The sequence below is a fragment of the Diabrotica undecimpunctata genome, chromosome 1 (assembly GCF_040954645.1).
Source record: "Diabrotica undecimpunctata isolate CICGRU chromosome 1, icDiaUnde3, whole genome shotgun sequence".
NCBI classification, from domain to species: Eukaryota; Metazoa; Arthropoda; class Insecta; order Coleoptera; family Chrysomelidae; genus Diabrotica; species Diabrotica undecimpunctata.
In genome coordinates this window covers 136,937,626-136,964,539 of record NC_092803.1, presented here as the reverse complement: position 1 = coordinate 136,964,539, position 26,914 = coordinate 136,937,626, and the positions used below count along the sequence as shown (strand labels likewise).

The following is a 26,914-nucleotide window of genomic DNA, read 5'->3' as shown; positions in this document are numbered from 1 at the left end:
TTCTCCGTTTATGTTTATGCCCTTGTCGGTCAGTTTTGCCCTTTTACATATATATTCCAAAAGCGTAGTGAACAGTTTCGGCGATATGGTGTCCCCCTGGCGTACTCCACGTTGTATCGGGAATTTCTGGGTTTGACGATCACCCACTCTAACACTGGCTGTTACGTTTTGATATATGTGTTTAATTATATTTATATACCGATAGTCAATTCGGCATTCTGTCAAGGCTTCCAACAATTTTTGTCGATAGTGGTTTATTATATTCAGTGCATTTTTCTATAAGATTTTTTATTACCAGTAGGTGATCGTTTGTTCCATAGCCTTTTCTAAAACCCGCCTGTTCTATGGGCTGATAAAATTCCAATTTATTTTCTAGTCGTTTCGTAATTATTTTTGTAAATAATTTATAAATATGTGAAAGTATACTTATGGGCCTGTAATTCCTGAGGTCGGTAGCATCCCCTTTTTTATGAAGTATGATAATTTCTGCGTTATATAACTGGGTTGGTGTTATTGCTTCCTGCAAACATCTAGTGAATAGTTTGGCAAGGACCTGCCATAATCTTTTTCCAGCCACTTTCAAGGCATCTGCCACTATTTCATCGCCTCCGGGGGACTTATTGTTTTTCATTTCTTACACTGACCTTCGAACTTCATTGGGTGTTACGTCCGGTAAAATTTCAGATCCCTGATTGATTATCTTTGGTAATGATCCACTCCGGTTACATTGCTGTTCTTTGTATAGTTGTCTATAAAAACTCTCTATCGTGTTCATAATTTGGACTCTATCCTCAATGATTTGCCCCTGTTCATTTCTTAATTTGCGGACGTTTTTTCTTCCAATGGACATGCTCTGTCTGAGTACTTTCAAGCTTTTGTTTTCTTCTATTACTCTAGTTATTTCCATCGTATTGTATCGTCTTAGATCTTTTCTAACTTCCTTTTTAATTTTCTTATTCAAAATTCTTAGTTCATTTTGGTTGTGATCCTGATTTTCCCTAAGTTTTCTTCTTTCCTCTAGAAGATGTTTTGTGTTATGGCTTAATTTTTTGTTATTGTTTTCAGGACGAGGACAGTATTTCTTTTCAGCTTCTTTTAATATTTGAGTAATATTATTGTTCATTTCATTGATGCTGATATTCTCCAAGTCGTGTGTATCCAAACTAGTCTTAATATTTTCTTCGTAAAGTGTTATATCTCTGGGAACAGCCACCGTCCACTTTTCTTTTTGATGATCATTTTTGTTCTTTAAACTTCAGTGTTAAAAGTGGTTTTTGCTCTAATTAGTCTATGGTCGCTCCCCGTTGAAAACTTATTGAATACTGTTACATCCTGAACAATATCTTTCCGATTTGATATTACGAAATCAATCTCATTTTTTGTTCTTTGGTTCGGACTCTTCCATGTCCACTTACGTTGAGGTTTCTTTCCGAATAATCAGTTCATCACAAAGAGATTTTCCTGATGTAAGAAGTCAAGAAGCCTGTTACCTCTCTCATTTCTCTCACCAAATCCAAAGTTTCCCATAGCAGATTCTGCATCATCTTGTTTGAATCCCAATTTGGCGTTAAAATCTCCAATTATCAATGTGTAATGTGTTTTTGAAGTTTGTATAGCTGCTCTGATATCTTCATAAAATTGATCAACTTCCTCATCCGGGTGGCTCGTAGTTGGTGCATAAGCCTGTATAATTTTAAGTTTGTATCTTGGGTTTAATTTAAAAATAAGATAAATGACTCTGGTACATATACTTTATCGTACATACGACGATATAATATGGCTATAAAAAATATGAACAAACGGGAAAAAATGCTTACTGGCCAACGAAGAGCAATGCACAAAGTAGGACTAAAAATACAACAAGATAAATAAAAGTCAGGTAAGAAAATATAAAAATAAATACGAATTTGCACATTTTTTATTTATCATCATCATAAATTAAGTTCGCCTCTGTGTAAATCACTTTATTGCGGTCCTGTGGTTTTACAGCAAGAAGTCGCGTCAGTGACCACTCCACTAGCGATACAAGTGAAAGTATTATTAATTCCAGGCGTGATTCAGTATCGACGACCCAACAACTTAAACCAAAGAATGTCTCCTTGAATTTGAAGAACATGAAACCATATTTTACAGTTTTAAAATTGTTTTTTCTATTTAGTGCAATATTTATTATTAATGTCGAAGGTAAGTCTTTAAAATAATGTTTTCATTTTAATATTTAAGGTTTCTGTGGTGTGTGAGAGTTGAACTCTCTTTACGACCTTACTCCTCTATAAGATATTGAATGAATCGAAAGTTATTAAATATATGTTTTATATTTTACATCATTTGTTTTTCAAACAACACATTTTCTCGACAATAAGTAGTTTATTTTCTGTACTTTCAAATTGTTTGTTTTTACGTAAAATCAAACTGTATTTTTCTGACACTAGTGGCCTGGTTTGCTAATTGGTGATTATGTATCTAATAACTGAATCGAAGTAAAAGTGTAAATTGTTTTTAATTTACCATAATAGCTCTTTAACCCAATTAAACAACTATTAACGTGTTTTTAAAAACGATGAAAGTTATATCGATAAAAAATTAACATGATAATATGGAACTTTAGAAATTAGCTATTTTTTTAATTGATTAACAAATACCAAATAAATATAAACAACCTTCAAAGAAAATATCGCATATAAATCCATGATAGAGAGTGCAAAAACGAATAAAAGAATGACAAAGTGCAAATCCGTCGTTCTGGCTTTTGTTGACCTTAGATTACTTCCTTTTACTACAAACACTGACAGATTTTATATAAATAAAAGATATATATATATATATATATATATATATATATATATATATATATATATAATGCGACCACAAATTGGTCGCATTACTCCTGTAGTGATCCTGTCCCAAGTTAATATGCTTCTTTTCTAATTTAGCTGCACTGTACTGAACACGACCAATAGTAAGAAATACGTATATACGGTTGCCTTCCATCTTATAGACATATTTTATTAAATATATATTTTTTCCTTTGTTCTACCTTTATTTTACTATTAACTCGCATTTACCTTTTTCGGGAGGAGTAGTTACAAGTATAACAAAAAGATTAAAATTCAAAAAAGACATGAAAACAGGCACATGGAACGTGAAAACCATTGCACAGGAACGTAAAATCTATAATGCAATACATGAAATTGCACTAATGAAATTAAATATTCTGGGAATAAGCGAAATGCGTTGGCCAGGTTCAGGAACCGCAAATATCGGGACACACTGCGTTTACTATTCTGGAACATATAACGGCAAACATGAATTAGGTGTCGGCATTATATTGACAAAAGAAGTGGTAAAATCTGTTGACAACTTCATCCCAATCTCAGCAAGAGTGATGCTCATACCAATGAAAGCAAGCCCAATCGACATTTAAGTGTATGCACCTACAATAGAAGACACAGAAGAAGAGGTAGAATAACTATACCATAGCATTAATCAAGTCGTGAAAAGGTTGAAAAAGCAAGGCGTAACAATTGTCATGGGTGACTTCAACGCCAACGTTGGGACCAGTAAAACATCATCTGCAGTTGGACCATTTGGACTAGGAAACCGGAACGCAGGGGGAGATACATTAGAGATTTTTGCGGAAGCAAATCAATTCGTAATAATGAACACCTGGTTTAAGCTACACCCAAGGAAATTGTACACCTGGAAATCTTCACAGGATTCTTTGGAAAGGATTGTAAGAAGGCAAAATTCGGATCATATAGCACTTGCAAGTAATTTCAAAGACAAAATGAAGAAGGTTCCAAATAAGATGAAGAAGTATGATGTTAAAAAACTGAAAGATCCCAATGTTCGACTAAAGGTGAGTGAAAACCTCAATACAAAGATGCTAAAATGAATAAATGCAGGAACTATAAAGGAAAGTCTGACCATCACATAAGACAGTAAGAGAAATAAAAAAAAACAACACCTGAAGAAAGATACAGAGAATCGAAAGTCGTGGATGACCGATAAAATACTTGAACTTATGGATCAGAGGAAAAAAACAAAGAAAATCTCCAAGAATATAAGAGAATACATACCATCGTCAGAAGAAAAGTAAGAGAAGCCAAAAAGAAACAAAAAACAGAACAATGTCAAGAAATAGAGGAGTATCAGAGTCAATATGATAACTTCAATGTCCATCGAAAGGTGAGGGAAATAGCTGGAAAGTTCCGAAAACGCAACAGCGAAAAAATAACAGATGATGAAGGTAATCTTGATATTACCAAAGAAGATAAAAATAAAGTATGGAAAGAATACTTGGAGAAACTTTTCCAAAACCTTAGAACAATACAAGAACCCAACGTTGAAGAAAATTCAGTTCAGGAAGAAATCCTACCAGAAGAATTAACTGCAGCTGTCAGACAAATGAAGGATGGAAAGACACCGGGACTTGATGAAATTTCTGCAAAACTGCTGAAGCTGTTAGATTCAGAACAAATACAAATAACAACTGAAATATACAAGGCAGGAAAAATACCAGTAAAGTGGCTCAAATCGGAACCTTCAAACATGAAAATGTATATATTTTACAGAAACGTAGTTGTGCATCGCATTGATGTGACTGGATGTAAAATATTAAAAAAATAACGAATTTATTGATTTGCCTAAAAGGATACATTAAATTATTGTATGATAACTGTTTAACATTAACATATCGGTTATAACTATATTCACGTTAATCACATGTCAAATTCACGTCGGACATTGTAGCTAGTAATGTGACGTGAGTTCCGTCGTTTATCACCTACAAGTAAAAATATTAACTTGTTCCATCATTAGTATAATATATCGATGGTTTTATGTTTAGATTATCATGCAGTATTTTTTGTTCGTTCCTTAAATAATAAAAATAAACAGTTACAATTAGGAATCAGGCTCCTAGTATTGTCAAGCTTTTTTAAAATCCTATGAATTGTTGTATAATCTGAAATTGGTCTCCTAAACCTAGAATATCTTCACCTAAATAAAGATCGGGTAGTGTCCGCACTATTGCCTGAATGAAACATTATTACTGACATTTTCTCAACTGAGTACATTTGATTACCTTTATTGATTTTTAAATAATAAATCATAAAATACCAATATCTACAATTAAAATTATCTTCATTGTGTCCTGACGCAACCCGCTATACACATTCTGCACTACGTGTGGTCTAACTTTTACGACAATATCTACTTATAATTACGGCAAATGTATTATGTTTTTGCAAAATTTTGAAATTTGTTTAATTGGTAGAACAATTTTAACATTTGGTTTTAATACAGATTTCAGTCCTCTACAAATAGGATCTTATAATTAGGGAAGCAGGAATTCAACAGGTTAGAATTTTCCATTTCTATGGCCCGTTTGGGGATTCACCACCCGGTATATATATATATATATATATATATATATATATATATATATATATATATATACATATATATATATACATATATATATATATATATATATATATATATATATACATATATATATATATATAAATATATATATATATATATATATATATATATATATATATATATATATATATATATATATATATATATATATATATATATATATATATATATATATATATGTTCGGAAAGATTTCCGCGGTTAGCACAATTAAACTTAGAGCTTAAATAGATTAATACTATTATAAAAAATAATATTAAACTCACCAGTCTTCCGGGTTGAACCGCGTCGATATCCATTTTGCCGAGCTTTCGACATCCTCTCTGATGTCTTCTTCAGGGCTTCCGAGGTCTCAGTCTCCCGAGCCCCCAGACACTACTACAGTAGTGAACTAGTGAGTGAACTAGAAGTGACTAGTGAGTGTAGTAGTGTCTGGGGGCTCGGGAGACTGAAACCTGAGACTCAACTTCCATCGTGAATTGAATGCTGGGATGTATTCCATTCAGGTGGGAGAGGAAGAGATCTAATGTGTCTTTACCATGGAGCCAAATGACAAAGGTGTCATCAACGTACCGTAACCAGCAGGTGGGTTTGATATTTCGAAACAGTAGCTTTGTCCTCGTCAAATCTCAAACCCACCTGCTGGTTACGGTACGTTGATGACACCTTTGTCATTTGGCCCCATGGTAAAGACACATTAGATCTCTTCCTCTCCCACCTGAATGGAATACATCCCAGCATTCAATTCACGATGGAAGTTGAGTCTGAAGCGTCTTTGCCATTCCTTGATGTTCTTATTCAGAAAAATCCACCTCACAGTTTTTCCTATTCCGTGTACCGGAAACCCACTCATACAAACCGCTATCTCAATGCCCAGTCACATCATCACCCCGCCCAACTTAATTCAATCATCAACACTCTTATTTCCCGTTCCATAAGACTTAGCGACAACAATCACAGGTCATCCGAAATCAATTCAATAAGACAAACACTCCTACAAAACGGCTACCACAAAACCCAAATCAATAGAAGCATTCAAAAACTTCTAAACCCCATTCCATCCAAAAAAGAAACCTTGCCGCCGGATCAACCCAAAATCTTTCTACCTTTCATTAAAGGTGTCACTGACAAGATCAGTAGAACTCTTATCCCTCTTAATATCAAAACCATCTTCACCACTCACTCCAAATTGTCCAATCTCGTGAGATCCGTAAAAGACCAAATCCCCAATGAAGACCATGGTGTCAACGAGATATCTTGTTCCAGTTGCCCACGTACATACGTAGGACAGACAAACCGACGAATCCATAACCGTATTTACGAACATTCTCTATCAGTCAAACATGCCGATACCACTTCAGCCCTAGCCCAACATCATATTCAGACAGGCCACAAAATAGATTTCGAAAAAGCAAAAACCATCGCTCCCATCCGCTCATTAAAAGCGAGAATCATTCGTGAAGCTATCGAAATCGAAAAACGGCCTAACAGCTTGAACACGCGCGATGACGCGAAACGATTGCCGGCAACATGGCGACCCCTGCTTCAGCGACCTCCCGTCCACACCGCTCAGGCACGTCAGTTCAGACCACGTCAGCGCATACCGTTCCCGCGCATACAGCGAGTATAAAAGCAGCCACACAGGGTAAGACCGGTTGTCACTCGACACTGAGGAGTAGGCAGATTGAGCCCTCAGTGCCGAGAGACAGTTCTTGCAATATAGAACACGATACTGGTACGTCTCGAGTGAGGGAAGTAGGCAGATTGAGACCCCGAACTCAAACCGAACCGTATCACTCTTGATAATGGCTCCAAAATGGGTGCCGAAACGTCGAGTTTTAAATTCTCGACGCGGTTCTTCCCGAGAACTCAGTAATTTTCATTTATATATATATATATATATATATATATATATATATTTATATATATATATATATAAATATATATTTATATATATATATATATAAATATATATATATATATATATATATATATATATATATATATATTTATATATATATATATATAAATATATATATATACATATATATATATATATATATATATATATATATATATATATATATATATATATATATATATATATATATATATATATATATATATATAGTGTATAGTTCTTTATTTCTTGTACGCCATCTTTTAGAAGTCTAAATCCTAGGCGATATATGCTCTTCCATTTTTTATATCAAGCCTCCAAGCTTTATATTTGCTTCTCGTATATCTATATCATTTCATATATTCTTATATTTAGTATATCCTCAAAGATTTTTGCCTGTACTTGGAAGTATATGCAGACACTTCTTCATCAGTATTTGTTCACCTTAGGAAATATTTATGGACATATTGATTCGTGTCAAGTCCGCATAGGAGTTCCGGAATTTGTGTTTTCTTTTAGGAAGAGGATTTCTATACCTATTGTGTATTCATCCCCTTTTATTTTCATTATCTATAATTTTGTTATATCTATTATTTTCAAAACATTTAAAAATTAACATTTTTTATTATGTTGTAGGTCTTCAACGATGCTTTATGTGTAGGTCTAGAGGTGAACTGGGGAGCTGCAAAGACGACTTCAATGTTAATGTGACACTGGTAGAAAATAAACAAGAAATAGGAATAGAAACAGTTCCTTGTGCGTCGGGATGGTGTGGTAAAATTGTTGAAAGCGAAGATGCAGCTAAAGAGGGTACGTTTTGGATACTTTTGTTGTTGGATAAAATATTCTTTAACAGTTTTGTAAATTGGATTAGTGGAACCCAAAATTAAGCGTGTTCCTAGAATGAGAGCATTTTTATGTCAGATGGCAAACAAATATGATACCGAAATTTTAGTGGTTTAATTATCCTAATCGTGAACGTTTCAGATATCTTATTTTCTGTAACAATAAAACACTGAAAACTTTGTTTTCAAACTTCCACAAAATTTATTTTAAATTATTATCACTACAGCTGTTTCGGCTGATTGCCTTTCTCAAGTGATCTGTTTTTGGCATGGGTTTACACTTTATAGTCTCTAATGAAATAGGTCACTTGAGAAAGGCAATCAGCCGAAACAGCCGTAGTGATAATAATTTAAAATAAATTTTGTGGAAGTTTGAAAACAAAGTTTTCAGTGTTTTATTGTTACATAAAATGAATTTCCATCAAGTAACGGTCGAATCCATCAATTATCTTATTTTCTGTTTGCACTACCTCTGTCACTTTTGACACAGGCGTTCATTACCGATATTTTTGAAAAATCTTATTTTTATATTTTTTGTACATTAGTGTCGTGGTTTTCTATAACAAAACCATATCTTCCTTTTGATCTATTGGTCAACAATAGTTTATCTTAGCGAAAGTTTCTCATAATAGGATCGATATACCCACCTTTCAAACGATAGGTACGAACTTGTCAGTATAACTCCGAACTCCTTGCTTCCTTTTACTGCAGTGTTATATCAGATTGTTAATGACTTAATACAGATCAGGCTCCTTTCTAATTTATGTTTAGAAACGTCACTGTGCTTTATCAAAAGTGTTTACTCTGATGAAATTACTGGCCACTTACAGGATTGTTCAAGAACATTTCAAAATGAAGTAGGTTGGTTATCGTACATGGTTGTGGGGAGATATAGTTCATACAGAATGCCCTTTTGATTTTTAAGTTAGGAGCTAAGACAGGAGATTATCATGATGATATGAATTCAGAAAATTATGAAAAATGGATCAATGAACAGTTAATCCCCAATTTGCCTACTGGATCTGTTGATGTTAGTGATAATGCGTCATATCATAATGTACAAATTAATAAAGCATGCACCAGTAATTTTAAATAAAATGGATATGATATCTTGGTTGACAGAAAAAAATTTACTATTTGTATCGTCAATGTTAAAACCGTAATTGTATGAAATCATCAAACAATATCATATTGAATATAATTTTGACTAAGTGCTGCAAGAATGTGGACATGTTTCTTTAAAACTTCCGCCGTATCATCCAGACTTGAACCCTATAGAAATGGTTTGGGCGCAAATAAAAAATGAAGTTGCAAAACAAAACGTTTATTTTAAGTTAGAAGACGTAAAATTGTTGGTGGAACAGGAATTTGCTAGAGTAACTGTATATTGATTACGCAGGTTAATAATAATAACACTATTATTATATGTATTTAATTAGAAAAGCAGTGTGAATTTGTCTTTCAGTTCGAACAGACGATAAAATCACATTAAGCGGAGATAAGTTTTTGCGGTAATTAAAAATCGATATTTATATTTAAATTTAAAGTTTGTGTAAATATATCGGTTTAATACTTGGATTTTTAGTGTAAATAAGTGATTTACCTCCCCTAATGGGGGAGGAAAATAACAATAAGACGCAAATGTGCGAAGTAAGTGTTGCGACAAGTTCCCCAGATATGGATATGGATAAGGATATGGAAATTGGTGCTAATTCCGGCAAAACAAGGGAAGTTAAACTGTATAATATTTCCTCTAATAATTATGATTTTCATAGCTGTTGCGTTTATATAGAGAATTTGAATAATCAGAACATCTCTCGTTTGCATCCGATGGTGGTGGGGGAAATTTTGTATCAAAAACTTAAAATCAAAAACCTAAAGGAAATTAAATCTATAGGAAAAAATAGAGTTAAAGTCATTTTAAAATCTATTTTGGATGCAAATCATCTAGTAACACATAATAAGTTAAAAGATGAAAATTTAAAAGCCTATATCCCTAACCATCTCTTGGAAATCAAGGGAATAATTCACGATGTAGATACGAGGTATGATACTGATTATTTAAAAAAACATATAGACTCTTCCGTTAAAATTACCGAAATTAAAAGAATGCATAGAAAGGTAGACAAAGACGGTAAAACAGAATACGTTCCCAGACGAAATATTATAGTTACATTTGAATGAAATGTTTTGCCGACTCATGTCGTAGTTAATTTTGTGTATTTACCGGTAGAAAGATTTGTAGGCAGGGTAATACAGTGCTACAAGTGTTTGAAATTTGGTCATATTTCTAAGCAATGCAAGGGTACACAAGAATTTTGTATACGATGTGCAGAAATTAAAAATGATAGTCACATATGCGACACTAAAAAAACTTTTTGTATACATTGTAAAAGTAAAGATCATATTTCGATCTCTAAAAGTTGTCCCGTTTATGAGGAACAAAAAAAAATTAAAAACATTATGTTAGATCAAAAAATCTCCTCTTAGAAGCAAAAAGATTTAAAGAATCATCTTTTTCCGAATTTGTTAGTAACAACAAATTTTCGATATTGTCAAATCTTGAAGAAAATTTTCCAAAACTACCTAATGTATCTGATGACAATATGTCATCTCACCCTACCATTCCAAGATCGTATATGAAAAAATCAACAAACTTTACTCATCCTGGACCTAGTAGGAATAATACTGAACATAATGCACTTAAAAAAAGGAAAGTTTCTACTCCTGTTTCACAATCCCCTACAGATTCCTCCACCTTTCCTTTTAGATTTGGCCCGTTACAGCCTCTACCACCTAATCCCAATAAACCTAATAGTTCAATAGATGGTGAAAAAAATAAGATGGTTATTTCATTAGTCAAATTTTTTTCTGATTTTATAAAAAATGTAAAATCATTTGAGGATGCAGAAACACTGGATAATAATTTGTTAGCTAAGGGTTTGCATACTGTTCTCGAGGATATTTTTAAAGGTACTTAAATTTATGGCTTTAAACACTAAACTTAAAATTATGCAATGGAACGCTAGATCAGCTGTTGCAAATAAAAACAGCCTACTCAATTTCCTTATTAAAGAAGATGTTGATATTGCTCTTTTAAGTGAAACCTGGTTCAAAAATAATGTTGTATATAATTTTAAAGGTTATAATATTGTTCGTCAAGATCGTGCAGACGGTTTTGCTGGTGTCGCTGTTTTGGTAAAAACTGGTATCCGTTTTGAAATATTAAAATTAAATAAAAACTTCAATAAAGAGCTGCTTGCCTGTGGTATTAAAGTTAATTACGATAATACTCACTTGAGTTTTCTCTCTGTATATAGATGTCCAAAAACCAACACCAGAATAGAAGATTGGACAAACTTATTTTCACAAGTGAAGCACCCTTGCATTATTGGGGGTGATATGAATGCCCACAATGCGCTCTGGGGATCATCAAAAAATAATAATATTGGCGATCAAATTGTAGAGACCCTACAGGATCTTGATTTCATTGTAATGAATAACGGTCAACCTACTTGTCAAGGAAATCTAGGACATTCAGATTCTATGATTGATATTACGGTTTGTTCCCCTTCCATTTTTCCTAAGACATTTTGGACTGTAGATTCTGATACACTTGGATCAAATCACTATGTTGTAAAAATAGAATTCGAATACCCAAGAGCTGTTAATGAGACCATATATCCCAAAAGTAAATGGAATACTTCTTCTTCTTCTGGTTCCTATCCGTTTCGGATATTGGAAATCATATTGGCAATCATGACCTTGCTCGCTGCGGCTCGAAACAGCTCCGTTGAGGTTTTCTTAAACCATGTTCTTAAATTCCGCAGCCATGATATTCTCCTTCTACCGGGTCCTCGCTTACCTTTGACTTTACCTTGCAATATAGACTGCAGCAAGGAGTAACGGTAAATGGAATACTAAGAAAGCTAATTGGGATATGTACGCTGAAATAATCGAGAATACTCTAAATGAAAGTGGACCTATATCCCCAAATGCTGAAGAAAAATATAATCTTTTATTAGACTGTATCAATAAAGCTTCCATACAATCTATTAGCCAATATAAACCCTTTAAGTGTAAGAAACGGACTCCTTCACCATGGTGGGATGCAGAATGTGATCTAATTGTTGCAGAAAGAAAAAATGCATTAATAAAATACAAGCAAGATCCATCAGTTGAAAATTTTATTAAATGTAAACAAGCTAGTGCACACGCTAAGAAATTATTGAAATCGAAAGCCAAAGAAAGCTGGGTTGATTGGTGCTCAAAATTAAATAAACAAACGTCGCCTACTTCGATTTGGAATCAAGCGAAAAGGATGAACAGGAAAAGGGTCAATGCTCCATTACCACTAGAAGATTCGTGGATAGCAGAGTTCTTCGACAAAATTGCACCACCATATGTGAACAATCACGAAGATTTAATGTTATTTAATCCGAATCATAGCCATTTTCTCTTAAAACCGTTTACTATGCTAGAATTGGACTGTGCCCTTAGTGACCGTCCTAACACTTCTCCTGGTTATGATGAAATCAAATATATTATGCTATTTAATTTACCAAATAATGCAAAAGAGTTACTTCTAAATATTTTTAATCAGATAATTAGAGAAGGTTCTAACATTTCAGCCTTCAAACATATTATTGTCGTTCCTATTCCCAAACCTGGGAAAAATCTAAAATTAGTTGAAGCTTACAGACCCATATCTTTATTATCTTGTGTACAAAAAACTCTAGAGAGAATACTTAAGGCTAGGCTAGAATGGTGGTTACTAGAGCAGAACCTTCTACCCAAAGAACAATACGGATTCAGGAAAGGTTTTGGTACTTTGGATGCATTGGCTTCCCTAGTTGTAGACATTCAAAACAATTATTCCCGGAACAATTACTTACCGGTATTATTTCTTGATATAGAAGGAGCTTATGACTCTGTGTGTCTAACAGCACTCAAAGAAAAAATGACAAAAATATTTCAAATTCCAGCTCAATTTGCTGATAGTATTGTTAATCTTTATTCAAACAGATTAGTTTATTTAAGAAAAGAACAAATGCTCATAGGTCCCAGAATCGTAAACAAAGGATTACCTCAGGGTTCTGTATTGAGTCCTATCCTGTTTAATTTGTACGTAGCGGATTTGTACAATATTAAAATAAATAACATACCATTCAACCTCATACAATACGCAGATGATTTCTGCATTTACACAGAACACAAAGAATATAAAAAAAGCAATCAAAAACTTGGATAGTATCTATCAACTACTTCAAAAATGGCTTTATAAAAACAATTTTGAATTATCTTGTAATAAATCTCAGGTTTGCATTTTTACCAGACATTATAAAGCTAACGATCAAATAATTAAATTAGGAGAGCATCAATATCCACTAAAAAATAAGGTCAAATATTTAGGGATGACACTTGACAAACATTTGACTTGGAAGGATCACATTGAGGATATGTTAAACAAATGCAACAAGGGAATAAATTTCCTTAAATCAATTAATAAAACGTGGTGGGGTGCTGATGTAGACGTAAATTTATTATTCTACAGAGCGTATATTCGCTCCATTTTGGATTACGGAAGCATATTTTATGGATCAGCCAGTAATGTATTGCTAAATAAAATTAACGTAATACACAATTCAGCTCTACGTACGTGTTTAGGTGCTATGAAGTCCACACCAATTCAACCCTTGTATTTGGAAGCCTTGGAACCACCTTTAAATATCAGACGAAACTTCCTGACCGAAAAATTTCTGGTAAAGACATATATAAAAAATCAATCGTTATACACAAAGCTCATCACTCTGAATTGCTATGATTTGTCTACTAAATACTGGGAAAAAAGAAATCTCCTTTAGTCTGCGAAGCTTTGCAACATAATATGGAAGCATTAAAAGAGATAGATAAAGCTACGTATACACTTCAAAACGTCTCATATGCAACATATCATGGTTCAAATGCAGATATCATGGTACCAAAATATCGTGACAGTATACACATAAATAGAAAGATTATTCACTCAATATTATCAGAATTCGAAAACTCCGTCGTTATATATACCGATGCCTCCAAATCATCAAACGGCACTGGATGCGCTTTTTTTATTCCATTGGAACGAATAGAGCGCACATTTAAGTTGAACTCCCAGATCTCTATTTTTACAGCAGAAGCTCTTGCAATATATGAGGCCTTACTTTATGCAACAGAAAGTAACTCGGATCATATAGTGATATTATCAGATTCTTTATCAGTTTTGACCTCTATTGGGAAACCGGGATTGCCAAATACGTACAGTTGCCCTTATATTTACAAAATTAAGGATATCAAACAAAAGTTAGTAACAAGGGGCAAAAATGTACTTTTTGTTTGGATTAAAGCACATATAGGTTTGGAAAATAACGAACATGTAGACCAATTAGCGAGAGAAAGTATTATGTCTGGTAGAGAAACTTCGTATAAAATCACGGCTTGCGACTTTCTGGCTTCCTTAAAATTAAGATTATACCAAAGGTGGGATAATATATGGAAGGAATATTCCATTGTTAGCCCAAATAGATACACTTCTCTTCAAACAGATATTCCTAAAACTCCTTGGTATAAGTTTTTTAATGTACCTAGAAAATATGTTACCACGATCATAAGACTGAGATTTGGGCACGCTTGTTACCCCAAACATTTATTTAAACTTAAGGTTTTAGATAATGATCAATGTGAATTTTGTACAGAAGAAGGAAACCTAGATCATATATTTTTCAGTTGCCCCAGAAATATTATAACTTCATCCAGATTAATAAATAATTTACATAAACACAATATATTAGCCCCTTGGAACCTTCAGTACCTATTATCATTAGACTCGACAGCAGTGTATGATTTATTAGTTATGTTTTTAAAAGATAGTAAAATAACCATGTGAATAATTATACATTAGTTAATAACGTAACCTTTGTCTCTAACCCAATTGTTTAAATTCCTTTCTTACCGTGGCCTAGTGTTGTATGTAAAAAAAAATGCCTTCATGGGCCCCTAGGCGAGAAGAGAGTGACCCTGTTTACCTGTTTTGTATATTTATTTTAATTTTAATATAAACTCAGACAATCTTTTTTTTACCATGTTGAGTCTGGCTGAATGACTAAAAGTCTATGCCAAAAAAAAAAAAAATAATTAGAAAAGAAATAAGTTTTATTGTTTTTACAAGTACAAGTGTAATGTGTGTATAGATACCAGTGACAAGTGACAAGTAAGTCATCAGACATCAATAAAAATAAAATGTGTTGCCAACATACACATAATAATTATAGTACTGAATTGTACAGCAACACCCCCTCTCAATTCTACAAAAGTACACATGAATTAAGTACAAACTGTAAACAAAATTACAATAAACTAATAAACTGTCAAATTAAACATTAGTTTTAGAAACATTCAAACAATTTCTCAATAATTCAAATTGAGTAACAGGCAATGCCTTGGTCATAATATCAGCTAACTGTTTGTTTGTAGGAACATACTCAATAACAAAATTTCCTTTATTTACCATATTTTTTACGAAATGATGTTTTACATCAATATTGAGCGTTTGGTCTCATAAGTTTGAGCCATTTTTATACAACCTTGGTTGTCCTCAAAAATTTTAATAGGATATTCAAAATCAAACATTTCTTTTAAAAGTTGACCTAAAAACAAACACTCAGTCATACACGCAGACAGAGCCAAATATTCGGCTTCACTGCTACTAAGAGCAACTACAGATTGCTTTTTAGGATAAGAGTTTACAACTTTAATATTACAAAGAATAACATATCCAGAAACACTCTTTCTGCCATTAGCATCACTAGCAAAATCTGAGTCAGCATATGCATGAACAGAAACTTGATCATTTTTAGTAAATTTATTGTATATTAATCCTAACTCATTAGTATAGCTCAAATAACGAATTACATTTTTAAGATGTTTCCAATTAATAAAATTATTTTGAAATCTTCCAAAAAATAAAACTGTAAAACACAAATTTGACCTAGTGCCAAGCATCAAATACATTAAGTTACCAAGTACTTCCTTATAAGGGACTTTAAAATCAGTTTGAGCTTCTTTTTCTAAATTCAATTTAGGTTCCATTGGAATTTTATTAGTCTTGCAATTTACCATGTTAAAACGATTAACAATTTTTGTAACTAAATTTTTCTGACCAACAACTAAAGTCTTATCTTTCCTTCCAATCTCTAATCCTAAAAAGCCAATTTTTGTTTCATTTGATTATTCACTTAATTCTAAAATTTTCTCTAAATTTGATTTTAAAAATTTGTCATCATCTTCAGAAATTGAAATAACAAAAATATCATCTACCCATATCAAAACATAAGTTTTTCCATTAAAATACAAACAAGGATCAACCTTAGATCTTTGAAATCCTAAATTACATAAATGCTTATTATTGGTTGTATTCCAACATTTAGGGCTTTCTCGTACACCATATAAAGCTTTTATCAACTTACATACTACATCAGGTTTAACACTAAGACCATCCGGTGGCTTTAAAAACACATCACTAGACACTGAACTTTTCAAAAAAGCACTTTTCACATCAAGTTGATGAATATCCATATCACGATCGACAGCAATGGCTAACAGTACCCTCAGGGTGGTTAATCTAGCTACTGGTGCATACACATCTTCGTTGTCCAATGCTGGCTGCTGATAGCCTCTGGCTACTAATCGAGCTCTTTTCACCAACTGACCATCACCATTTTTCTCAACAAAAACCCATCGTGAATCAATGATTACATCATCAGCCTTAGGTTCTACCAAAGTCCAGGTATTGTTGCTTTCTAACGCCAAAAGTTCTTTATCTATGGCCTCCTTCCATCCATTCCCCATCGAAACAGCTTCAGTATAGTTTTTAGGTAATTCAGAAGGTAGATAGCCAGCAAATAAAGCCATCATCATACTCACTTCATAGTCATCAAGATAAGAAGGCATACGTCTATCTCTTGAACTTCTACGTATCTCGTGTTCTTGATTACTATTAGGTTGTATTACTTCAGGTTCAATTTTAACAGGTTAAGCTGCTCATCCACACCTCTATGTCTCATCACATGAACTGGAGATTCACTTTCACAAGTTTCATCAAATCTAACTGAACGAGATGTAAACACTGTTCGTTTTAGAGGGTCCCAGAGGCGGTATCCATTGTCGCAATAGCCAATAAAAATACATTTTTTGGATCTCTCAGAAAACTTCCCAGATCGATCTTCTTCAGGAATATGTGCATAAGCATTACATCCAAATAATTTAATTTTGCTCATAAGGGTTTGTAACCATACCAAACTTCAGCTGGTGTACAGTCATTAGGCAATGTACTTGTAGGAGTTCGATTTGTTAAGTATACATCAGCCAATACAGCTTCTCCCCAAAATGACTTGTCAAGACCACTATCCAAAATTAAACATCTAGATTTATCTAAAATGGTACGATTGTATTTTTCTGCTAATCCATTCTGCTCTGGATTCTTGGGTACAGAATATTGTATTCCTTTACTAGTACAAAAATCTTTAAAGCTTTAGAACTATTCTCCCCAGCATTATCACATCTCAAATACTCTATTTTCAGATTGAATTTTGATTCAGTTAAGGCTACAAAATTCCTAAAGCATGTTTTCACTTGATTCTTTTCTTTAATAAGGTATAACATTCCAAAATGACTGTAATGATCAATGAATGAAACATAATAATTTTTACCATCATGAGTAGCAGGACTAATTTTTCCACACACATCTATGGAAACATATTGAAGTAAACGTCGAGCTTTCCTATCACTTGGGATGCTCTTTTGGAATGGAATTTGAAGAATCTATTTTTAAGTTATTATCATAGTGTATGAGTGTATTCTACGCTTGTACGGGCCTCTATAATAAGAAAGATAAAGTCAAAAGAACTCTCATCGACGAAAATATAAGTTAACTGTTATCTGGGTAATTTATTAATTTATAAATAAATTAATAGATTACTCAGGTGAAACTCTAATTGAAAAGATATTTTACTGTGTATATCCTTAGATATTTATTTTCACGTTCTTTTTTGTTAGGATTACAAAAGGTAGACATTTGCATGGCTTAACTGCATGTATGAATATAATTATTCTACACATTGTAGCTTCATTAATCCCTGGATTTTGCAGTTTATATCTTGTCTTGAAATATATCGTCTTGGCTTTCCCGTCGTTAAAGGACTACTGGTATGATTGCAATGCAATTATTAATAGATAAACACGTTTTAAGTTTCTACCTGACCGCTAATATTGATGGAATTAAAATTAATAGGTAATATCAGTCATTAAGAATTTGTATTATACTTGCTACTGTGTGTATAGTATATTAGTAAAGTTTGTTAAAAGAAGTATTGTAAAGAAATAGTTAAAGATGTGTATGATAAATACGTAATTACGTAATAGATAGAGGCCTAATCAAACAAGATGCTGTGAATGAAACATGTTTACTTACAAAAACGTCGATAAATGATGTTGTAAGCAAAGAAAGATTGACAGGACGAAAAAACGTACCCTAGTGATTTTCAGTCTCATCATTTAGACAGTAGGTACTCAAAAAGATACTATAAGAAGAACAATATATTTCCTATATGAAAATCAAATAGTTCCTACATTAGACAAAGCAAAGGAAAAAGCATAACAATAATTCACGCCGGTTCGAAAGACGGGTGCGGTGGCGGACTAAGGCTAAAGCGGGGCCTAGGCAACATTGTTATTCTGGAACTATTTTTCAGTGATGAGATGGTACAGAGACACATACTTTGCGTTTGCTAGTTTGGTTTCAAAGCATATATCATATATATAGCTCTGTTTAATTATCGGATTCCAAAAAAAAGAAAAATAATAATATACATGTACAGAAATAAATAAACATAATTTATTAAAACAAACAATAATAATTAAAGAAATATATTCTCATTTATTAGTTATATTGCCTTTTTTCTCACTTTGCACTCTGCAAACTCGTTAATTAATTAATCATAATAATTATAGTTATTGACTCTTTTTCTGTATGAAGTAATAATAAACTATTTAATTTTTGTTGAATTAATGTGGATCTTGAATTTTTTTTTGTTCTGGCCATTACTAAGGTTTTCTTCCTTATATTAAAAGTGTCACTGACAAAATCGACAAAATTCTTAAATTAAGAGGCATAAAGGAAATCCCCCAACAAAAACTTTCATCTCTTGTCCGGTCAATCAAAGACAACATTATAAAATAAACAACACGGAGTTTATGAAATTCCTTTTGCAGACTGCCCCTGATCCTATATATGCCAAACAAATCGTAGTATTCAAAATAGGATTTATGAACATTCCAATGTTCGCAATTCCGATTCAATTTCAGCTTTAGGTCAACACCATTATCATATAAGTCACAAAATTGATTTGGAAACTCCATCGGCATCTATAAACCAAAAATTATCTGAGAAGCCATAGAAATTGAAAAAAGGCCAAGTCTCAATAAAAGGGATGGCGACATACAGTTACTTTTGATAACCTCTCATAAAGAAAATATCGTCCGCTCCACCCACCAATCAAAATCCTACTGTCAGAAATGCTCGCACCGTTGAGTGATTCTCTTTTCGACGTTCAACGTATCTTAACTATTTTAATAGATGCTTTCTCACGTTTTTATCGATAAGAGACATAGGTAGTCTTTTTCTAATACGAGTATATCCATAATTTTTTTTTGGTACTTGCATTTATCTATCTAAGTATTTTTAATTTGCAAGATGCATTCATTCATCGCTGTTCTTTATTTTAAACCGCCTAACAGTCAGTGCTGTACACCATAACACCAAAGCCGTCTTCTGGCGGTTTTATAGAATTTACGTATTTTTCTATCTACAATAGGTTTCATCTAGTCTACTCTGCCTTTATTGCATCCAAACTTACCGTTCCATTTGATTTAATAACTTCTATCTTACAAAATACTTGTAACTGTTAATATTTTCTTTAATGCGCTCGACGCAATTTTTTATTTTTTTTCATTGCATTTCCAGTGATCATACATCCAGTGTGTTGTAATTAATATTATTTCTTCACACATTATATGACTTCTCTTATTGCTGTTTTATATTTTGTTTAAGTACTTATTTACAAGCTATATCAAAATTTAATCATAGTCAATATCATTATATTATCGTTATAATTATTTGATATTATAGAAAACTTAGTGTACCTAGAGGAAGATAAATCATATATGTTGTGCTTAAAAGTGCCTAAAAACGCCGAAATTCCGCTAAAATAATATGTCGGTCAATAAGTCCCGAATCTAACCATGAGATGACGATTCTAATCACGGTCTGTGATTCTAATGGATTTTAAATTTGACATTTTGGTAGTTCTAACTTTCAAAAGCATACTGCCAAAATTTGATATCATTCGGATTATTATTTACGACGATGAACTGGCCAAATACCCAAGTAGGTGAAGGCCAATAAACTAAAGGAGAATAAGAAGAAGATTATTATTTACCGAATTAAAATGCTTGAAGTGACGCTACTTTTTTGATTTTTATTAACAATGAATTCAAAGTAATTTCTTATACTATTGGTTCTCTCCAGTTGTTCTCCATAAAGTGTTACCACTTCTGGTTGTATTGGCATTTTACTGTCAAACATCCTTTATCTTTGCGGTGTTTAACTTCAGTCCATATTCATCACACGCTGTGGAATCCTATTAATCAGATGTTGAAGTTATTAGTAATTATTTGCAATGAACACTGTGTCATACTATGATTAAGAAGATAAGACATTGCGCATAAGTCGTGACGTAATTGGAGAGTTGCACGTTCGTAATGTCAGTTTTTTGTATGTGTCAATAAATAATCTTTAATAAATAGTTTGGAGATATTCTTTTGTGTACGATTATTGTAATTATTAAACCTTTTAATATTATTATTTTGCTAATTAAATAATTTCATCACATAATGCATAAAAATCACATTTAACTTTAACAAGAATTCTAGTCTCCAATGACGGCATGCGCGAACACGACAGATTTTGTGCTACGGTAAGATACTAGCTTGTTAGTCCTAGTATCATGCACCGTGTCATCCGCATATCTCAAATTATCAATATTGACGCCATTAATTTTGATACCACTATACAATCTTAAAACAATTATCCCGGCCAAACCCGATGTTTGCACGCTGATGTCAGTATAGATTTTTAACGATGCGTAGGTATTTATCATCAATACCTACCTGCTGCAGAATGGCTATCATTTCAATATGTTTTACTCGATCAAAGGCCTTCTCAAAGTCAAATATAAACACATGTTCTAAAGCACATATAAACTGGATAGCCGACATTTCTGCATCTCTGTACCATAACCTGAATACTAAATAAATCTTAAATAAAAATCTTACACTATACTCAATATTGTTCTAGTTAGTTTCCTTTTGCATATATATACAATACATATTATATTGACAAAAGCACTTTTTTTCAGAATATGGGGTAGCGACCCAACGAATTTGTCTACAAAGAGGTCCATCAGATAGCGAAGACAGATGCGCCTATACCAAATGGAATTATAAGAGAGTGTTGATGTGTTTCTGCAGAGGGGATTTGTGCAATTCATCTACTAAATTAGGAATAAACTATATTTTACTGACTGTACCAGTGATTGTAGGTTTATTGAGACTGATGTGATAAATAAAAAGACGACAAATTATATTTCTGGTTAATGAATTATTTTTCCAATCGGATTTAGACTAGAAGCTTTACATATTTGAATGACTTAAAAGTTTTAAATGACCTATTTAATGTGTGCCGTCTGATAATAATGTGGGATTTTTTTTATGAAGTTCAGTTCTTTTTAATATCTCAATCAGTTTTTTCGCTTTTTCATAATCAATAAGCATAAAAAAGTTATGAGCAAAATTTTTATATAGAAAAGCTAGACTCTCGTGTGTCTGATTTGGTACAAAAACTATATTAGCATCGTATTCCTTAAAAATATTCTGTTATCATAGCCCAGTCGTCAGAGAGTTGACCCCTAAAAATCATACGAACAAGCTGAATTTTGCAGAGAATATTAATTTTGGGACTCAAAAAAAGATGCAAAAAAGTTTACCACTCTTACCCCCGGGCTTCACCCTAAAACCCCCCTCGCAGGGGGGTGAAAACGTAAAAAATCGATTTACCAAAAATCTGTACTCCGTAGAAAAAATGTTTCAAATAAAAAATGTAGCTGAAATAATTTTAAACAAAAATGTTTATAAGCATTTTTTGTGTAGAATGAACCGTTCTCTTAGAAACAACGCTTAAAGCGACCGTCGATTTTGTATGTCAGTTACACGCGCCAAATAAATGTTCAGTAAAATTTGTATCAGTTCGACGGTAAAAATTCGATATCTTTTTATCCAAATGTCCTATCGACAAAAATCAACATGCGTTTTAAAGGCAAAGAGTGCAGCTTTCGTATATAGTTTTTGTATTTTGCCTCAGTTTTTATAAAGATGTTAAATAAATTAACGTGGCCCGATTTTTGTCATTTTTTATGATTCTCGTGAGATCAATAAAATTGATCACTTTTATTGACAAGTTGTAGTAAACTTTTCATTTTTAAAGATCAGTTTTTAAAACCTATGACATAAAATTTCAATTTTTAGTTGTGGTAAGAAATATGAGGCATTTGAAATATGAATAAAAAACGCAGAATTTAATATTTTACATTACAAACGATTACACGTCACGGTAAATGCATTTAAGAAGACGGTTTTGAGAATAGTTTATTGCAGAAGTTTTGTTCTTTTGAAAAATGTACTAGTGTAATTGAAAAAAAAAAGTTTTAAATGTTTTATATCGTTTGTTGTGTGAAAATTGAAATTCAGCGTTTTTAAGCATATTTCAAATGCCTTACATTTTTTGCCAAAACTCTAAACTAAAATTTCATGCTATAGGTTTTAAAAGTTAGGCTCTAGTAATCGAAACTTCATAGTGGCCAGTCAATAAAAGGGATAGATTTTATTGATCTCGCGAGAATCACAAAAAATGACAAAAATCGCGCCACGTTTATTTATTACACCTGTATAAAATTTCAGTTTATTTGCGCCAAAATACAAAAACTGCATAAAAAAGCCAAACTCTACCTTTAAAAGGCATCTTGATTTTTGTCGCTAGGTCACTTGAATCAAAAGATATCGAATTTTTACCGTCTAGCTGATACAAATTTTATTGAATATTGATTTCGCGCGCGTAACTGACTAGCAAAATCGACGGTCGCTTCAAGCGTTGTTTCTAAGAGAACGGCTCATTCTACACAAAAAATGCTTATAAATATTTTTGTTTAAAATTATCTCAGCTACGTTTTTTATTTGAAACATTTTTTTCTACGGTGTACAGATTCTGTGTAAATCGATTTTTTGCGATTTTACCCCCTGCCATGGGGGTTTTAGGGGGAAGCCCGGTGGTAAAAGTGGTAAACTTTTTTGCAACTTTTTTGGGATCTAAAAATTAATATTTTCAGTAAAATTCAGCTTGTTCGTATAATTTTTAGAGGTTCAGTGGCATTTTCGTCTCTGACGACTGGAGTATCATTAGTTTTTAAATATATTGTCATTATGTGGCTTATTTAGTTTAATTATTAAATGAAAATTAGTGCATTTTTTATTCAAATTTAAAAAAGTGTTCTAACAAATTCTCCCACGGATATTTCGGATTTTATTTCAGACTAAGCGATAATAATATATTTCTAACCCGTGTTGCTTATTTTTGTTAATATATCCATTACTTTTTTATTTTTGAAGCAAAGCTTCTATACTGGTTTTGTATTACTTTTTCTCTATAGTAAAATACTGAGGCGAGCTTCACGGAAGTAGCGCCACGACACGGCGTCACGAAAGTAGCACCACGACACGGCGGCGTCACGGAGACGTTTATGCTCTGTACACATAGGCACCGTATAACGTTCAACGGATCCGTCATTACTGGATGTGATGTGAACAGAAAACTGTGTATACGCCGCTATTCTACAAGGATGGACGCTATCGTGTTGTATTGGTACTATCGTCGGAGAAGGAAGTAGCGCCTCTAAATATTGATTCGTGGTTCGCAGTCACAGTTAACAGTTGGAAGAGTCCATTTATGAAGGAGGAGAAGAGTCTGTTATATAACTTGTAAACTTCTTCAATTTTATTAAAATCTACAATACTAATCAATCTATAAAATAATAAATAAACAATAAAATTACTTTATTCAATTTTGGAAATAATATTTAAATTTTTACAGTACCGCCTACGGTACCACTTTTTTTTGTCTACACAGACATGTTATCTTTGTATAATTCTCGTTTGTTATATAGCCAAAACCATAAACGAAGACTGCTTTGAGATTATATATATATATATATATATATATATATATATATATATATATATATATATATATATATATATATATATAAGAGCGCTACAGGCCTTGTAAGTACCTGGCTTCTAAAAACTTGGTTATTTCCCTCCATTTCTTTCGGTCCCTTGCTTTCTCTCTCCAATTTCTCACTCCTATTTCTGACAAGTCTTGCTTTACTGCTTCCAACCACTTCTTCTTTGGACCTCCTCTTATTTTTTTCTCTATTTCTCCCTCTTTCAGTATTGTTTTAACATTTCGATTCTCTGGCATTCGTATAATGTGACCATCTATCTTTTTGGGCTCGTATTTCTGCCGTAATTGCTGGTTTTCCGTACATCTTCATTATTTCTTTATTCGTTCGTCTTCTTCAAATATTCTCTGTCGTCTTTATTCCTCCGAAGATTTTTCTGACAACCTTATCACTGTGGATCTGATTACTGTCTCGTAGACTCGCAGTTTAGCTGTCTTTGACACATTTTTTGCTTTTAGTAATGAATTTAGTGACCCTATCGCGTTGCTTCCCTTTATTAATTTTTTATCTATATCTTTTTTTTCTTTTCCCGTGTTCGTTATGGTTACTCCTAAGTATTCAAATTTTCACACTTTTTCAAAACTATAGACAGTCTCTGCTCCTTTCATTTTGATATATTTGTTATTATTTGTTATGTTTGTCTCCTCATTTCCATATATTGCGTTTTTGTTTGGTTTATTATTAATCCGTATCTTTTCGCTTCTTCAAATTTTTGGAAAACTTTTTCTAAATTTTTTTTTGTTCCCGCTAGTATCACCACATCATCCGCATACACTATGCACTGTTCCCTACTATTGACAATAGTCCTGTTTGTGCTTATATTTGATCTTCTTACGATTTGTTCTAATACTAGATTAAATAAATTCGTTGATAGCAGATCCTCTTGTTTTAAACCTCTATTCACTGTGAACTGTCTTGAAAAGCTTCCTTCCATTGTTACCCTATTTATCGTGTTCTTAAGCGTCATTCTCACTAGCCTTATAAGCTTTTCAGGTATTTCTAATGTTATTATGGCCTCATATAGCATCGTTCGATTTAGGGAGTCATATGCTTGTTTAAAATCGATAAATGGCATATGTAATCCTAAGTTTGCTTCGTAGCTATTATTTTGTATTCATTTTATCATACTTATTTGATCAGTAGTTGTTCTTCCTGATCTAAAACCTCCCTAGTATTCTCCAATCACTTTGTTGTCATATTTTATTAATCTTTTCCTTATAATTTTTGCAAGTATTTTGCTTTGAGATTAAATTCTCATAACTATTTCTGACTAGTGGACGAGTACAACATCTTTATGTAAAACATTTTACTGCTGTGTTGTGTCAATCAACGTTGCTTAAAAAGTTTTCGTTTTAATATTTTATTGCAATAGTACGGAATATTTCATATTTATACAGTGAATTTATTAACAAACGTATTTTAATGATTTTTGTTTAATTTATTGAGGCTTATAATGTATGTTTACCAAATAATCAAAGTTATTAGTCTAAGAGCCAGGAGGGGGTTGGGTATCCAGGGGACTTTTATGACCCCTAGATACTTTGACGTTTTTTATATTTTTTAATGCATAGATTCGATTTTTCGAAGGTATCAGGCTGAAAACCCGTCAGATAATGTGTTAAATAATTGTATCTCCCAAACTATTAGATATATTTAATTTAATAATTATCATTAGCCGTTTTGAGTCCAAAAGGCAGTTAAGACTTGATTGTGATAAGTGCCTCTAAAATTCACTTATACGTATTTCGTTCCTGCAGGACTCATCCGAGCGACTGAGTAGGAAGCTCTGAACGTGAAATCAAATCTTTTTCGTCAAAGAAAGTAATATTGAACTGTATTAGTGGCTTGGTCATAACTTCATTTATTAGTAATTTTAGTAATAGTTCAGTACGATTCAAGCAGTATTAAAAAATATTCTTTTTTTTTGTTTTTTTATTTTCTATTCTTTTCTGTTCTTTTTTGTTGTTGACAGATTGTTGTCTAAAAAACAATCTGTCTCCCAATAAGAATCAAAATAATAACATAACACAATAAATAATAAAAATAACCTTTTTTTAAGACAAATAGTAGAATTACTTTTCTTTGAACATTTGACATGAACGATATATTGTATTGACAAATTGAAAAAAAAATTTTAAATGAATCCAAAATTATTTCAACTTTAGAATGACTAAAACAAATAATTGTACTAGTTAACCACAGATAAATAACAATCAGAATGCTCACTCTCAGATGCCGCCTTTGAAGTGTTGAGCACGCGGTCGCCATATTTTAAATGGAA

At 32.5% G+C, this 26,914-nt stretch overlaps 1 protein-coding gene across 1 annotated transcript; it reads left to right on the top strand.

Moving 5' to 3' along the window:
- Window positions 1-1,982: 1,982 nt before the first annotated feature.
- On the top strand, window positions 1,983-21,926 carry LOC140440329 (UPAR/Ly6 domain-containing protein rtv-like). Its single transcript, XM_072530767.1, has 3 exons — window positions 1,983-2,184; window positions 7,983-8,156; window positions 21,700-21,926. The coding sequence occupies exons 1-3, from the start codon at window positions 2,115-2,117 to the stop codon at window positions 21,900-21,902; spliced, it is 447 nt and encodes a 148-aa protein (XP_072386868.1). The 5' UTR covers window positions 1,983-2,114; the 3' UTR covers window positions 21,903-21,926.
- The last annotated feature ends 4,988 nt before the right edge of the window (window positions 21,927-26,914 follow it).